This window comes from Leucoraja erinacea, chromosome 1 (assembly GCF_028641065.1).
Source record: "Leucoraja erinacea ecotype New England chromosome 1, Leri_hhj_1, whole genome shotgun sequence".
In the NCBI taxonomy this organism is placed as follows: Eukaryota; Metazoa; Chordata; class Chondrichthyes; order Rajiformes; family Rajidae; genus Leucoraja; species Leucoraja erinaceus.
Window position 1 is genome coordinate 97,609,362 of NC_073377.1, and position 18,458 is coordinate 97,627,819.

The 18,458-nt window shown below is 43.1% G+C and overlaps 1 protein-coding gene across 5 annotated transcripts in view; it reads left to right on the plus strand.

Moving 5' to 3' along the window:
- The window catches only part of mapk10 (mitogen-activated protein kinase 10), a 237,464-nt gene that overhangs the window by 93,535 nt on the left and 125,471 nt on the right, over nt 1–18,458 (plus strand). For 3 of the 5 annotated variants that reach the window (XR_008723964.1, XM_055640033.1, XM_055640034.1), the window contains exon 2: nt 4,081–4,152. Coding sequence is in view for 2 of the 5 variants with exons in the window: in XM_055640033.1 (XP_055496008.1) it covers nt 4,081–4,152 (72 nt within the window). In the remaining 3 variants the exon portion in view is untranslated. Of the gene's footprint in view, nt 1–4,080; nt 4,181–18,458 lie in introns of all 5 variants that reach the window. The other 2 variants (XM_055640036.1, XM_055640035.1) reach the window with 2 other exon arrangements.

Sequence of the window (18,458 nt, forward strand, 5' to 3'; positions counted from 1 at the left end):
GACTACAGAGGTCAGTGTGACAGGCCTGTAGTCATGAAGACCAGTAATCTTTGCCTTTTTAGGTAAAGGGACAATAGTGGAGACTTTGAAGCAGGCAGGAACAGTACAGGTTTGCAGGGACCGGTTGAAAATATCGGTGTAGACCAGTGCCTGTAATCTACCCAAGACTATCTATTCTTTACACCATCAGTCTGAAGAAGAGTCTTGACCCAAAACATTGTCTGTCCATTTCCCTCCACAGATGCTGCCTGACCCACTGTGCTCTCTAATAGTTTTTTTACACAAAATTATATTATCATAGAACATTGGCCAAACAGTAACATTTTTACAGAAGCATTCATTTACATTAATTTAATTCATTTTACATATGCATTCATTAAATTAAGCAATTTAAGTTGGAAACGGAGTCACTAAGGAATACCCAGGATAAATCACAGCAGTTGTGAAATGGTAAAAATATTAAATAATTCTATTAGTATTCAACCTTGGAGACAGATCAGATGGCCATAACATCAGAAGAGTGGAAAAGATGCATCATGCCCAGGGAATTATAAACTAATTAGCTAGAAAACATAAATTGTGTAAAAAGGAAAAAAAAAACATCTAACCCTCTCCCCCCCAAATATAATAAAATATAGGACCAGGAAAAGGAAACATGAATATCAAAAGGGTTTGTCCTTTCTTGACCAAATTCTCTGAATTTCTTTGTAAAGATAACAAAATGATTACTAGTCTTTATACTATGTGTAATTAACCTTATGCTCTGCTTTATATCTTGAAGCCAGTTAACTATTAATTTAATTACTTAATCCTTAAAATCCACTTGCTGCAACCACGTCGATTCATCTATATTACTAAAAATCTGATCTTGACCGCTTTTGGCCCACTGTGCTGCAATTTCTGAGAGAACGCCACCACCTATGGCCGTCATTTTTGGCCAACTCGCTCAGAGACCCCATCCGCCTTCCTGGACCAGAAGAGTTTTTCCCATCGATGACAAATCAGTGATATATTAATGTTTTTTTTAAAAGTCACCATTCTCTCTGCTGCCCCTGCTGGAGGGAGGGGGAGGGACTATAAAGACAGGAAGTGGTGTGCCTGATGAATGAAGCCAAAGAGTCACGTCTCTCTGAGCTCTGAATAACACTGAACACATGTCTACTAAACTGTGAGTCCCCTTAATGTGGTTTGAAAATGAAAATATGGTTTGTTTGAAGTAAAAAGGCACTGCCTGCAAATGGTGGCTTGGGTGCTTTGGCTTGAAGTTGAAAGGCACTACTTACTGTAAATGGTGGCTTGGGTGCTTTGGCTTGAAGTTAAAAGCACTACTTACTGCAAATGGTGGCTTGGGTGCTTTGGCTTGAAGTTGAAAGCACTACTTACTGCAAATGGTGGCTTGGGTGCTTTGGCTTGAATTTAATAGGCACTACTACTGCAAATGGTGGCTTGGGTGATTTGGCTTGAAGTTGAAAGCACTACTTACTGCAAATGGTGGCTTGGGTGCTTTGGCTTGAGTGCTTTGGCTTGAAAGGCACTGCTTACTGCAAATGGCGGCTTGGGTGCTTTGGCTTGAAGTTGGAAGGCACTACTTACTGCAAATGGTGGTTTGGGTGCTTTAGCTTGAAGTTAAAATGCACTACTGCAAATGCACTTACTTCCTGTTTGCACTGTATATTGATTTTAGATAAAACCCTACCACTTGCAGCTGTGATTTTTGGCCATCTTACTCAGTCCCCCTCTGCTCAGCAGGTGCTGAGAATTCTTCCCATCAATGAAAAATAAAAGTGTTATTCGTGTTTAAAAAATGTTGAGAATCTCTCTTATGTCATTCACGCCATGAAGGCCACACCTTTTCCGGTGGAAGGGGGATGAGTTATAAAACCTAGAAGTGTGGGTGTGGCTCAGTCTCTGCATGACGGGAGAGGGAGAGGTCACGACTTTGTCTGAGCTGTGAATCATCAACTGTACTACTGTGAGTTTGGTGTTTTGTGTGGTTTTATGGTGGTTTCGCCCTGCATGCAATGGTATGAAGCTGCATTTGCATTTGGTGGCCTTGCACCCTGCTAAAAGTGGTAATGAAACTGCACTTGAATTTGGCTGCCTTGCATCCTGCTCAAAGTGGTAAGAAACTGCACGAATTTGGTGGCCTTGCACCCTGCTTGAAATGGTAGGAAAATGGATTTGAATTTGGTGGCCCTTTATAAAAACAAAACTGCATGGATCGTTTTAAACAAAGCCTAGCTAAACATTTATCACAGATCGTATAATATGTTTGTTCAGTTGCCCCGCAATATTCCACATTCCATTTTATTTTATAATGGCTTTATCATAAATCTTCAAAAGTTATCTGGGGTGCCATCTCGCAATAAATTTGCAAACTTCAGTTCAAGAGGTCGTGCTATGACCTAGGCCTGGAGTTTCAGGTGAGCCGTGCAGAGATGATTTGGGTTAGACCAAGGCTGCTGGAACTCAATGTTAGGAGAGGTTGTTGCAGTGCCATCCTTTGATCTGTCACCACAATGGCCTTGATGGAGGTGATACCAGATTTTCACTGCAGTTGCAGATTTGTGCTCCCTTATCACTTTAGGAGTTTGATATCTAATGAATTTTAAACAATATTTTTCAATGTTCCTCAATTGGTGTTGTTTATGATGAAATTGAAAAGCTTGATTGATTTATCAGACGGTTTAATTGTGTTTTTCACTGATTTTCTAAATGGCTTCCAATATCTTCTGTTGATAATGAACACCTGCTTTGCCCATCCTGTGTCAGTGAATGCAGACGGTGCTGTCTGGGTGGCAAATTGATAAAATGCATACGTGCTCAGATTTCCTGTCGCTCCTAATAGGTGGGCATTGTGGACAGGAAGTGAAATATCAGCTCCAAGATGACGATCATCTCCAAGATGGCATGCAAGAACAGACACCTGTGATTATTGGACACAATATTAAAACACTACAATTTAAAAAAAATACCCTTCTCGAAGACAGACACAAAACGCTGGAGTAACTCAGAGGGAGAGGCAGCATCTATGGATAAAAGGAATGGGTGACGTTTCAAGTTGAGTCCGTTCTTCAGAATCCTTCCTACACAATATCCCCCTCGTACAGATAATTTGTTAAAATTACTTTTAATCACTTAAAATCACTATTAACATGTCAAACCAAACATCAAGAAGACTTAATAGCAAGATAACTTCTGCTAAAAAATACAGTGCACAATCATCAGGGATAAAATCCTGAGTCCAGCACACCAATTAAACAAACAATTCAAAGCAATCTGATTTGAATTATAACACATTCTGACTTACTCTATTCTGCTATTATGCTGTCAAATATTCACTCTGAATATATAATGTAAAGATATATCTACTTCATTCTTCCTGTATTTTTGTAGTCGAGAGTGTATGCTGCAATTTGAACCTGCAGGTTAGCAAATAACGTTTTTATTGGAATGTTATTACCAAAGAAGAATAGTATTGCTGCTGATTATTCTGATATTAAAACAGAACATGCCTTAGGTACTCACCAGCTTGTGCAACAATTGCAGTGAGAGTGCATAGTGAACATTTCAGGTCGATGACTTTTCATCAGACATATCCTAGTCTCTCTGCATCTATTTAGAAGGCACCATTCTTCCAAATATTTCAAAATGATGAAGTATCTTCTTTCTAAATAGGGCTTAATAAACAGATATTGCTGGCTGGTTTCCATTAAATTGGAAAGCTTGTACAAAATTGATGGCTGAGCAAAATAAATTGCGTGACGCAGGTTTGTAGAATGGATGTAGTCTGTGCAAATTGAAACTACTGGATTTTTCAATATCATTCCAATTAAGGACACTGTTCCCTCTCAGGATCTTGACTTAAGGAGAACTGACTGCAATTTTGGTAATTGAAAAGAATCGAGAATGAGGAGTAATTTACTGGCCATGTACAAATATTGCAAGTGTCAATATTGTGTAAACCAACATCTAATTTATCATGCCATTCTAACCTTAAGTGACTTGTTTAATTCAGTGAGGATGCATTCATCATAAAATGGATTAAAAACAACATTAGCATTTTCATTTTCCCTGCAGGTATTTATGAGCCGACATTTCTTGTACTACAGCAGTGAACCTATCCTGGATGTGAAGATTGCGTTTTGTCAGGTGTGTGTGTTCCTTACAGGTAAACAAGGTACAGTGTTTGTTGAATCATTTTTCCATTTCATTTACGTCGCTCATATTAAATGTGATTCAAAGTGGCGTGTACATTCACTAAGACATAATTGCTTTATTTCTGTTTTATCATTTTTGATGAGAATATAATATTGATTACTTTCAGTGATGAAACTAAATTAAAGGAGATAGGTTCCTAACTTGGTATTGGCTTCATGGTGGATTTCTAATACCTGTTTAGAAATTATGGTGGGTCTGTTAGATGGAAATGAGTGGATATTTTGCCTTGACCATGGCTACTTACAGTTTTAATGGAAGTGAGTCATGGAGGAAACAATCAATACCCTCTCAAAAGAAGGATACGCCATAAAATGTTTTTAGGGTGGCTGCAAACTTCCACTTTAATATAAGTATATTATTAATTAACACAAGGGAACCTGGCAAGTAAAGATTGAAGAGGTAATCTTTGGGAGAAGGATACACAATAAATGATGAGACACCAAGAAGTGTTGAAGAAGTAAAGCATCTTGGAATCCTATGGTCAGATCCCTCAAGGTAGCAGGAGTGGTAGGAGAAGTGGACAAGAAGACACATGGAATTTTAAAAAAGGACACAAAGTGCTGGAGTAACTCAGCGGTACCGGCAGCATCCCTGGAGAACATGGAGAGGAGACGTTTCAGGACGGGATTCTTTGTTAGTGAAGAATGCACATCGATATGGTGAATGCACAGTTTCCATTACCCAGAGTAGGGAAATCGAGAACCAGATGACATAGGTTTAAGGTGAGAGAGGAAAGATTTAGTAGGAACCTGAGAGGTGACATTTTCAGTCAGAGGGTGGTGGGGATATGGAATAAGCTGCCAGAGGAGATAGTTGAGGCAGATACAATAACACCATTTAATAGACACTTAGACAAGTATATGGAGAGGAATGGTTTAGATGGATAAGGGCCAAAACTAGGCTAATGGGACAAGTTGGTCTGAAGGGTCTGTTTCTGTGCTGTATGAAATTATGACTTTATGACGAGATACATTCAATTTAGTCTCTATAAAGGGCAACTAAATCAAATTCAGTAATAAGAATTTTATGCAGAATGTCTCTTAAAAGCAAACACCTTCTTTTGTATCTCAACTCTTCCACTTTGGTCTTCTTGAAGTTATCATCAGCATCACTCGCTTACCAGCACATACCACAAACCATAAACAAAATTAGCCAGTAGCTTATGTGAACATTTTGAAAGTTATGCCCAGCATTCTTAATATGGTAAATATGCATTACCAGCTCAGAGTTTTAACAGTGAAATGAATAGATTTGTTTAGATATGTCTCAGGGAATGTCTTATTATTGATTAAAGCTGAAAGATTCACATGCCAGCATTCCTCTGCACTGCGCTAATTCCAGCACACGTATCTGGCTCATTTTTGTGTAATACTCTTCATCCACACGTTTTTACCCTTCGGCCTCCCTGCCTTATCTCCAAGCCTTTACCTTCTGCCTGATCACAGCAGAATCCCCAAACAGCAGTCGAAATATCAGATGCCCACACAATAAAGTATAATTTAATTAATTCAGTCAATGTAAATCAATGATGTATGGTATCATTTGTGTTGCACAGTCTCGTGACCCTGGTTGCAAAATAAGGTCGCTGTTATTTCAACATGAGCAACTCAATGCATGATCCTTATTTTCCTCTCTCCTGGGAAGAGGAAGGGACATAAAGATAGCCCCACATTTGAAGAAAACCAGTGATTAGAAATTGCTTGGCTAACTGGATATATACCTGACAGCACTAAACCTCCGAATATTTTTCTGATATTTCTCAAGGGGCAGGCTGCTTTCTGTTTCATAACATAAATGGAGCATTATGCTGTAGAAAACCCCAAGCATTGGAATTCTAATGCATGCTAATTAGAGTTCTGGATGGATATAACAGTGGCAGACCAAAGAACATTTCTGCCTTGGATTTACAGCTGCAAATTTAGATAGTGCCCAAGGTCTAAGGCTGGTGATCAGAAATGTTCAGGGGAGGTAGAGGTTGGGTGCTGGTGGGGGGCGGTAGAGAGTAGATAAGGAGAAATTTTAATCTGTTAAATTGGGGAAGGGACAGTGAGAATGAGATGAATGGCCTGCGTCGGCAGACAAGTGACCATTAGCGTGATCACAGCCGAGTGCATAGTGCAGGAGGTTTGGGAAGGTAGTGTGGAGGGGGCTGATGATGTTTGGGGTGGCATCAAGAACCATCTTGCCTTAGAGAACTTACACGTTACAATCCATTGTAGTATTGTGAAGGCCTAATTGTCCCGGCACAGTGCTCCAATAGTCGTCCCTCCGACAATTTGGTCTCCCCCTCAGTGTTCCAAAAAGACCTTGGAATGAGGAATTATTTAATCCCTTGCATGTGAAGCTCACTTCAGGCATTCAAGGGTGAATAATGACCTGAAATATCCAGTTGAATGTCCTACATGATGATTTGAACCAGAAATGGTCAAATTTATGTCCCTCTTTTAGAAAATAATTCTTGTTTTGACATTTGTTGAAAAATCAATGCTAAATCTGAGAATTTCTAGACCCGTCCTTAGGAAATACTACGTCTGACTTACTGTAGGGTTTGCAGTGTAGCACTAGAAATCTGATCTGCAGTGCTGCAGTGTGCTGTGCAGCATTCAAGTGTACTGCACAATATAATTTTATGGGGAAAAAACGAGCATCTGCTACTTGTATTCAACTGTAGCTGGTGAGGGATAGTAGGCAGCTAGCTTGTAAGTAAATAACTTATTCCTCACTGCTTGGGCTCAGGTTTCCATCGATTATTCCATGGCTCAAGGGCACAGTAGCAGTTTATTGTCACATAAACCAAGACGCAGCAAAATGATTTGTTTTGCAAACAATTCAGTAAAATCATACAATGATTTTGGCAGGACGGTGGGATCTCATACAGGGCAGAGGCAGATGAGTGGTTAGAAGCTGGAATGGAGGGTGGTTAGAGAAAGGTTAGTGGACAGAAAAGGCAGGTGACAGGCGGAGAGCGAGGAAGGAGGGTTGGTTTAAACTGCACGTATTTTAATGCTAGGGGCCTGACGGATAAGGCAGATGGGTTTAAGGCGTGGATAGGTACGAGCGACTGGGACATTGTAGCCATGACTGAAACCTGGTTAAGGGAGGGGCAGGACTGGCACCTCAATGTTCAGGGGTACAGGAGCTTCAAGAGAGACTGGGGTGAGGGAAAAAGAGGAGGGGGGGGGGGGGGCGGTGTTGCATTATTGGTTAAGGAGGATGTCAAGGCTGTGTTCAGAGGCGAAATTACGGACGGTTTGTCCAGTGAGAGCTAGATAGGCCTCTTAAAAATAGTGGAGTCAGGGGATATGGAGAGAAGGCAAGAACTGGGTACTGATTGGGGATGATCAGCCATGATCACATTGAATGGTGGTGCTGGCTCGAAGGGCCAAATGGCCTACTCCTGCGCCTATTGTCTATTGTCTATTGTTTATTGTCTATTGTCCATTGAAGTGCAAATGCTTGGTTCCTTGAAGGCTGAGTCACAGGTAGATAAGGGTCAAAAAGGCTTTTGACACATTGGCCTTCATCAGTCAGAGTATTGAGTACAGAGGTTGGGAGGTCATGTTGCAGTTGTATATGACGTTGGTGAGACTGCATTTAGAATATTGTGTTCAGTTATAGACACCATGTTATAGGAAAGATATTGTCAAGCTTGAAAGGGTTCGGAGAAGATTTACGAGGATGTTGCCAGGACTAAAGGGTGTGAGCTATAGGGAGAGGTTGAGTAGGCTGGGTCTCTATTCCTTGGAATGCAGGAGGATGAGGGATGATCTTATAGAGGTGTCATGAGTGTTTTATTGTCATTGTCCCAGATAGAACAATTAAATTCTTACTTGCTGCAGCACAACAGAATATGTAAATATAGTACATAAATGAGAGAAAAACGTTGAGTGTGATATATACACATACACACATACTTAAAAATCAAACAATTATAGTGCAATAATAATAATAGTCTGTTGTAGTTCAGAGCTTATTTGTTGTCGTGTTTAATAGCCTGATGGCTGAAGGGAAGAAGCCGTTTCTGAACCTGGTCATTGCAGTTTTCACCTTCTTCCCAATGACAGTGGTGAGATGAGTGTGTGGCCAGGATGGTGTGGGTCTCTGATGATGTTAGCAGCCGTTTTGCGGCAGCGACTCTGATAAATCCCTTTGATGGTGGGGAGGTCAGAGCCGGTGATGGACTGGGCAGTGGCCACAACTTTTTGCAGTCTTTTCCCCTCCTGGACGTTCAAGTTGCTGAAGGAGGCCATGATGCAACCAGTCAATATGCTCTCTACTGTGCACCTGTAGAAGTTCAGGAGAATCCTATTTGACATACCGAATCTCCGTAATCTTCTCAGGAAGTAGAGGCGCCGATGTGCTTTCTTTATAATTGCATCAGTGTGCTAGGTCCAGGAAAGATCTTCGGAAATATGCACGCCCAGAAATTTAAAGGTAAAAATCATGAGAGGAATAGATCGGGTAGATGCACAGAGTCTCTTGCCCAGAATAGGGGAATCGAGGGCCAGAGGACATAGATTCAAGGTGAAGGGGAAAAGATTTAATAGGAATCTGAGGGGTAACTTTTTCACACAAAGAGTGGTGGGTGTGTGGAACAAGCTGCCAGATGAGGTAGTTGAGGTTAGGACTATCCAAACGTTTAAGAAACAGATAGACAGGTACATGGATAGGACAGGTTTGTTGGGATATGGATCAAATGCAGGCAGGTGGGACTAGTGTAGCTGGGACACGTTGGCCAATGTGGACGTTGGGCCGAAGGGCCTGTTTCCACTGTATCACACTATGACTCTATGGCCATATACACAGTCATAAATAAGTACAAAAGTGCACCAAGTTTGTAGTGTGAGAATAGTGAACTTAACTGAGAATGTACACAAAGAGCCGCCAGGTTTCCGGTGCCATCTTGTGGTCTTCAAGTTTCAAGTTCGTAAAAATATTGAGTCTTATTATTAATTATTATGATTATTAATATAAATCTGAATATTAAGGCCCATTGTCCTGGCGGTGGCACTGGGTTGGTTGGTGTTGCAGAGCTTGGCCAAGCGATGCCATCAAAGTACACAAAATGCTGGAGTGGTTCAATGGGTCAGGCAGCATTTCTAGAGAAAATGGATAGGTGATGGTTCGAATCGGACCCTTTCCAGGCTGATTGTAGTGGGGGGGGGGGGGGGGGGGGGGGGGGGGGGGGGGGGGGGGGGGGGGGGGAGGGAGTGGAACCGAGAGAAAATGAAACGGGACAAATCAGTCTGGCAACAGATGACCTCAGGCATGGAGGTTCTCTGATTGGCCGATTGTTGGAACTTCCTGGTAGGGGATGGAGGTGTAGAGGCACTTGACGTCCATGGTGAAGATGAGTGCGTTGGGCCTAGAAACGGAAAGTTATTAAAGATTTGAAAGGTGTGTGAGGTGTCTCAGATGTAAAATGGGAATGGATTGGAAAAGGGTGGATAGGATAGAATCAGGGTATGTGGAGATGTGTTCAGTGGGACAGGAACAACAGAGCCAATGTGTCTCCCAGGGTTGCTCTTAGGGCTAACGGAATCAAGGGATATGGGAGAAATGCAGGAACGGGGTACTGATTTTAGATGATCAGCTATGATCATATTGAATGGCTTTGCTTGATTGAAGGGCTGAATGGAATACTCCTGCACCTATTTTTCTATGTTTCCATTTGTGGGGGAGGAGGTGGAAGTGGACAGTGCAGATAGATGATGATAAAGTTGGAGGCTGTGCCCATGAGCTGTGCTCATGCAGTCATCGATGTAGTGGAGAAAGAGTTGGGGGATAGGTCCACTATATACCTGGAACAAGGGCTGTTTGATGTAACCAACAAAAAGTCAGGCATAGTTGGGGTCCATACTAGTGCACATGGCTACACCTTAAACTTGGATAAAGTGGGGGAAATTGTTGAAGGTGAGGACAAATTCCACTAGGTGGAGGAGAGTGTAAGTAAAGGGAAATTGGTTGGAAATTCCCCAGACCAGCACTGTCTGCTTCCACCTGCTCCCCAAAAGCCACAAACACAAGTTCCTGTTCCTGCCCCCACTGTTCCGTTGAACTCATTCCAGAGTGAGGCTATACGCAAATTGGAGGAACAGCATCTCATATTTTGCTTGGGAGCTTACAGTGGTATGAACGTTGAATTCTCGAATTTCAGCTAACTTCCACATACACCTCCCTCCTCCTTCCTTCCCTCTTCTCCCCCACCCCGGACCCTTCTTCCTCCACCAATAGTCCGTGAACGCGTTCCACAGTTTGCAACGATGTAACCTTTATGGGTTTATACCATCCCTAGCCAACAATTGGCCTATCAGGCAACCTCCTTGTCTGAGGTCATCTGTTGCCGGGCCTGATTTGTCCTTTATAGTTTTCTTGCTTCAAGTTCCCCCCCCCACTCCCATCCCCCTCGGCTACAATCACACTGAAGAAAGGTCACTCTCCAAAATGTCACCTATCCATTTTCTACAGATGCTGCCTGACCCATTGGGTTTCCTCCAGAATTAGTGTCTGTGTTATAAACAAGCATTTGCATTTCCTTTGTATTGCCTACTGGCGATGCTATCGATGTCCTCCATGGCTGCTCCATCAGCAGCCAATCACTCCCGCACTGTTTTGGCACTGCTCGGCTGAATCCTTCATATTCCCTGTTCAGGCCTCTTTGCCATGCACATCCCCCACTGCTATGCTCCACTGTTTCACCCTGCTCACTTTGCAAGGACAGAAAACAATTAATATTGTAGAGCCCTTTCTATTGCACATGCGACCTTGGGTCTTGTGTGGCTTAGAATTTTGCAACTGTACGCTGTTTTTAATTTCCAGGAAAAAAGCACTTGCTGGCTCGTCATGCAGTGACTCACCTTTCTGGGCATGAAGCATTTCAAAGCCTTTCCATTCTGCCTAGATGGATCACATCAATGAGAATGATGCTGAACATTTTCATAAGACTGGAATAAAAAGCAAATGAGGTTGTTAAAGTTTAATGAATAAATTGTGACTGCCTCTGCAAACAAACAACAAAGCCTCTAATGTGTAGGAAGGAATTGCAGATGCTGCTTTACACCGAGAATAGACCCACAATGCTGGAGTAACTCAGTGGGACAGGTAGCATATCTGGATAGAAGGAATGGGTGATGTTTCTTCAAGATCTTCTTCAGACTAATTCTAGACTTGAATACATGTTCCTGGAAAAAGAAAATCACAACATAAGAACAATAGTTTGCATATCTTTCATGTAACAAAATGTTCCAAAGTGTTCCACAGAATGAAGTCATGGAGGGAAAATGGAAATGAAATGATCTGATTAAAATTGCATTTAGGAAGGGATGATTCTGGGGTTTTAATAGTGAGCAATGGTTAGATGAAGAAATTTCATATGGACATCGCAGTCTTAAGGTGTGTGCTAATGAAAGGGCAAGGAGTGAAACTAGAAGGGGCATTACCACAAATCTGCACCTCGAAGAGGGGGACTGGAAGGTTAAAGAAGACAAGGTAAAACAACACATCCTAATCACAAAGGGCCATGAGTAAACCAGTGTAGTGTCAATACCAGCAGTAGTTTGGAAACCTAACGGAGGGAAGTTAGTGAGTTAGGTGTAGAGTAGGACATGAACTCAATGAATCAACTGCATGAAAGCGATAATTTGTATATCAAGAAATTAGTGTATATCAAAGAACAGCAGAAGTTGTCCCCAATGCACTGGTCAGATGCAAACAATGATGTGTTTAAAAGTTGTAGGGAAGTGGGGAATTTGGATATGAAGATATAAAGATTGAGTGCAGGATTTTTAATTGCATTTGGGACTTAAAAGTGTGTCCTGAAGAATTATTGCATTGTGGCAAATGATGAAGGAACTGTAAGGTTTCCACATTCACATTGGTTCATACTGATGCCATCCTCCTCATCTCATGTCCATAAAGATTGATGATTGTATTGTGCCTTCATCAGGAACCAGTAACACACCATATGGCTCTTTAGTTGCATCATGAAGACCATCGACAAGGAAACAATGAAGATTTGCACTTACATATGCCTAAATGGTTATACCCACTGATAATTCTAAAAGATGTGGCTTCATGTTGTACTTTGCTCTTGACAGGATTGGAATTTCACCAACGCACTACTGACCGAGGAAGGATTTTTGGGCAGTTGAACATTTCATAATATCTCAAACTACTTTACAGCCAAAGAAGTACATTCCGAATGAAAATCAAAAGAACTGCAGATGTTGGTAATCTGACATAAAAACAGAAAATGCTGATCGGGCAGGCTGTTCCCATTTCACCCATGTTTCTCTTTCCACAGATGCTGCCTGACATACTGAGCATTTCCAGCATTCTCTCGTTTTATTTAAGAAATATAGCAACATTTAAATGAGACCTGGACAGGGAAATGGATAGGAAAGGTTTAGAGGGATATAGGTCAAACATGGGCAGAATGGGACTAGCTTACATGGAGCATCTTGGTCGGCATGGATGAGCTGGACCAAGCGACCTGTTTCCATGCTCGATGACTCTATAACATTCTGAATATTGTGATTTTGCAAATGCAGTGGCCAATCCGCACACAGTATTCTCCCTAAAGCAGCACTTGGATAATAAATAGCATTCTGGACAACTTCGGCTATTCTTTGATATACACTAATTTCTTGATATACAAATTATTGCTTTCATGCCGTTGACTCAGTGGGTTCATGTCCTAGATTTATGGAGCTAAAATGAACAGTGTCTTACTTCTAATGATTGAAGTGTGGTGTATCACAATACCAATATGTATGTTGCCCAGGCGTTTCGATTTACAGATATTTGCTGAACAAACCATTTTCCAGGAACACATGCCCATAAATTGAGGAATAGTTGTAATACTGTTTTTTTTTTCAATAAGTAAGTAAATAGGGCCTATATTTAACAATTCTTCCAAAAAGCACCTCCAAAGGTATCAAAAGGTATTTTATTAGTCACATTCACATACACCCAGGTGTAGTGAAGTGAAATGCTTTTTGCCATTTTGCAGCACACAAAAAAAGAATACAGACATAACACCAATAAGAGTCTTAAACACAAAGAACATCCCCCCCCACAATGGCTCCCACTATGAGGGAAGGCACAAAGTCCAGTCCCCAACCCCAGTTCACCCATAGTCGAGCCCATTGAGGCCTCCACAGTTGCCTCTATGGAGGCCCGATGTTCCAGGCCATTCTCGCTGGGTGATGTTGCTCCGGCATCGGGTGAGTCCTCCCAGCGGCTTGGGAACCCTGGAACAGCCGCTTCCGCACTGGAGGCCGCGGCTTCCGAAGCCAACAAGGCCGCGCCATTTGCAGCTCCACAACTGGCAATCTCATCTAGAGATCCCAGGCTCCCGATGTTAAGTTCAGCGCCGCCGCCCGCAGCTGGTCGCTCCACAGTCCCGCAGCTCCGCGATGTTTTACCCGTGTATGACATTCAGCAATTCACTGGAATGACAGTCCAGATTTCTGTGTTATTGTTTTAGGAATGAGACCAATACCTTTCCTTCTCAAAGGTGGAAGAACTTCCAATGAGCCTCAATTGAAACTCTATGCGGTGAAATGCATCTGAAGTCCATTGTAAAAATCCGGTGAAAGCAGCTTTTTAGTTTTCAGCAGTGACCTTCGAACATTTAGAATGGTTGGCCAGAGAATGTGTTAATTCTTCCTGAAGTCTCTAGGTTTATTTTTTGGTAATAACAACAATTTGCCCAAGGGTAGATTTTTAAAATAGTAGGGTGTCCTAAGGTGATTTGCAGGAAGGTTGCGAGAGAAAGTGTGACGCCGAGCCATAGATAGAGATTTGGGCAAGGCCCAAAACTTAATTAAAATGAAGTTTTATGGATCATCTTAAAGGATAAGGTGATAAGACATAGGAGCAGAATTAGGCCATTCAACCCACCAAGTTACTCTGCCATTCAATCAAGGCTGATCAGTTTTTCCCTCTCAACTCCATTCTCCAGCCATCTCCCCATAACCTTTGATACCCTTCCTAATCAAGAACCTATCAATCTCCACATTAAAAATACCCAATGTCTTGGCTTTCACAGCCATCTGTGGCAATGGATTCCACAGATTCACCATCCTCAGGCTAAACAAATTCCTCTTCATCTCCATTTTGAAGATATGCCCTTTTATTCTGAGGTTGTGCCCTTTGGTTCTAGACTCTACCATTACTGTAAACAACTGTTCCGCGAACACTCTATCTAGGCCTTTCATTATCCGGTAGGTTTAAATGAGATCTCCCCTCATCCTTCTAGACTCCAGAGAGTACAGGCGCAGAGCACCTGCACTATCCTGCACAATAGGGACAATTTACAATTTACAGAAGCCAATTAACCTACAAATTTGTATGTCTTTGGAGTGTGGGAGAAAACCGGAGCACCCGAAGAAAATCCATGCAGTCACAGGGGGAATGTACAAACTTCTGACAAGATATACATTTCTGAATCCTCTCCCCATATAGCAAGTAGTCTATGCCTTTATTCCTTCTACCAAAGTGCATGATTGTACACTTTGCTATACTGTATTCCATCTGCCACTTATTTGCCCACTCTCCTAACCTGTCCAAGTACTTTTGCAATCTCCTTGCTTCCTCAGTACTATCCGCCTCTCCACCATCTTCATATCATCTGCGAATCTGGCAACAAACCCATAAATTCCCTCATCCAAATCATCACCATATGAAGTCAAAAGTAGTGGACCCAACACTGACTCTTTGCGGAAACCACTAGTCACTGGCTGCCAAACAGAAAAGGCCTCCTTCATTTCCACTCTTTGCCTTCTGCCAGTCCGCCAATCTTCTACCCATGCTAGTACCTTGCCTCTAATACCACAGGCTCCTATTTTGTTTAGCAACCTTATGTGTGGCACCTTATCATAGGTTTTCTGAAAATCCAAGTAAACAACATCCAGCAAATCTCTATCCTGCTTGTTACCTCCTTAAAAAAACTACAGATTTGTCTGACAAGAACCCCCTTTAACAAAATGTTGAAAGATTTGCTAAAGGGAATGCTAGACCGTAAACCTAGGATAGTTGAAGGGCTGTCCCCTTGTTTATGGGAAATGGACTTGCACAAGAGGCGAGCTTACAATTTTACTTCGGAGTCACGTGAGTGACTACGTGAAGACCCCGTCCAGTACACATGCGTGCCATATCGTCTATCGCATTGCGTGACGACTGGCAGGGTGAAGTGATTCTCCTGCCAGCAAAAGACCCGAGGTAAGTTTTAAAAATACTTTCAGGTTTTTAAAATCTTCTTGCAGGAACCTCTACTTAGAGGTCCTGCTAAAAGTCCGGGGCTAAGTCGGGACGGAGGGGAAACCCCAGTCTCGAACTTCAGGGAACCCCGGTCACGGGGAATCCCGCCCACGGACCTAGACGCTCGGAACCGCGGAACGCGGGTAGTGAGCGGCGGTAAATTCACCATTGAGCCGCTGGCAGCAAACCAACGGCTTCATATGGTGGAGAACCCGCTCGGGAGACCGCGGGACGCGGGGAGCGGACGGCGGGGATTCGCCTTCGAGCCGCTGGCTGCGGAGCCAGCGGCTTCATATTGGTGCCGGGGAGGGCACCTGCATAGCCGCTCCGGAGACCGCGGGGAGCGGACGGCGGTGGATTAGCCTTCGAGCCGCTGGCTGGGGAGCTTCATATTGCTGGCTGGGGAGCTTCATATTGGTGCAGGGGGCACCTGCATAGCCGCTCCGTAGACCGCGGGAAACGGATTCACCTTCGAGCCACTGGCAGTAGTGCCAGCGGCTTCACATTTGTGCCGGTGGACACCAGGACAGCCGCTCCGGAGACCGTGGGATATGGGGAGCGACCGAGAACCCGCTCTGTAGACTGCGGGATGCGAGGAGCAGACGGCAGTAAATATTCCCCCCCCCCAAAGCAGGAAAACCCCCCACCAACTTTGTAAATTGTGGTTATCCCTTTGATAGGGACCGCGGGGATATCCCGGCTGCAGTTACTGCGGGGATACCCAGAGGGGGGGGGGGGAGAGGCGGTGAAAGAAATCCCCAGCTGGAGAACACCGTGGAGAATCCCTGTTATAAGGGACCACGGAGAAAAAGCTGGGGGGGGAGAAATAACCCGCAATGGAGTGTTTCTACAAGGACACAGAGGAACCCCACCTATAACAAACCACGACCACGAGACCAGGCTCGGGAGGAGTGTTGCCCCACAGGTAATTTCCTTACTCGAAGGTCGTTGTGTGCTGTTTTGTGAGAATGTGTTACAGGAATGGACGCCGGCGGGAGCAACTGTGATCGCATATCCCGCATGGAGCGGTTGATGGATCAGAAGCTCCAATGTGACCATGTATATGGAGCCTAGTCACCAGGGGGTCCTAGGACGCTCATAGCAGCACCTTATTGAGGGCTGCATAATGCAACTCCCTCGACAGAGGGGTGCATTAGGAGTCACTTCTGGGCTGACTCTGAAGACAGGGGTTTGGCTGAAGAAACCACAAGTGTGCAGGGGGTGCAGGAACAACACTACCAGCAGCAGGAGCTCGACGAGTGGCCGTCGGGTTCAGGAAGGCCACATCATCACGCAAGACCTCGCATCTTCGATGGCAGCATCCCTACGCACCCACCAACAAACCACGATGAACTGAAGCTGGTGAAAGCTTGAAGGCCGTACAACCAGGACAAAGGTCTTTTTTAGGCTACAGCCCAGAACGGCCTTCGTTGGAAGATGCACCAACCTCATACGCGAGCTCCTCTACCTCCAGGAGCAGATGTAATCACGCACACATGTTTGAGGCAGCTCCTGGTCGGGTTGCATGTCCTCCCATTCGGATAAAGGTATGGAACCTCATCGATGATGTCTCCAGTCACGGATACAAGTTGGTAATATTAAACTGGTTTGAATATTTACACTGGTTTGGGATAACATAAGATTAGTTTATACTGCACACAGATATGGTTGGAATTGTATTTCAAGACAAGGCTCACAAGAATGGGATGTGGACTGATCATTGTCAACAGCGTCAACCCGCATGTGCAGTATAGACTTTTCTGAATAACTTCCATGTGATAATTTCCACTCACAGGGTTGAATATATTTGAAATTTAACTGGATGAGGCAACGATTCACTCAGTGGCGTTACAATGGGCTAACTCCAGTTTCCAGATTATTTACCAAATCACTACTATCAGTGCTTCGACTGCACAGAGCTAACAAATAAGTAGCATGGCCAATCTGGATGATATTGAACATACTGTATTTTACTAAATTAGCCTTATCAGCCACATAGCTATATTTGAGGAATTGGTTCACACCCGTCCAGTTAAATTTAAATTGATACCAACTGAAACTATTGATTGTTGGGATATAATCATCCATTTATTGGTCTGGTATCAGCTCTGAGATAAAAATGAGACCTCTGTTATTTTTAGCTGAAACAATCAAAGTCACTATGATGGACAGCTTCGCTCCACTAAAACCTCTTATCTGTAAATCTTCAGTTGTTTCCAAACTGATGCTATTGCCCAAAGATGGGTAATTTACTAATACCATCTCTAGTTACGGAGGCAGATGGGATTAGCATGAGTTATCAAGTGTTCAGTCATGGTATCAACTGCCAATGGACACCAGGTGCATTCTGTGCATTAAAGGGTGTGTGGATATGCATATACGGCATGCACAAGTCCAAGGTGATACAATTTGGTGGTGGTATATGTTAATCACAAAGGTACAATCAAATCAAAGTATCCGGTGATAGTTTTACCAATCCACATTTAGCATTGGTGTATTATTATGCAAAATCAATGGCAACACAGAATGAATGTGTGATCACAAAGTATTTAAGGACAATGTGGATAGATAGAACACTAACTATTGAGTTGCTTGCATCCAGATTCAATCAACAGTGAATGAGGCATACAGTGGTGAAGGGTGCATTCTCGCTACACTAGGAAGGAATGTTCTTTTATGTCTTCCTCCATTTGGCCTCAATAGACGGGTTTTGCAAAATTCAGCAAGATTCCCGCTTCCGGGTTTTTCATAGTGCCTGCCTGGGTTATACACCTATGGCTCCTGCTGAGGCGAAGAATGAACATAAACCTTACATGGTTAATTCCGGATAAAAAGATGCTGGTTCAGTTGTGATGTTGAAACCATCCTCTGCATGATATAATCAACCATAGACTCACAGACTCTGAGAGATCGTTTCTGCAGCTTGGGTTGTCAAACCATGAGTATTTGAGTGCTCACTACAGATTGCAGGGATA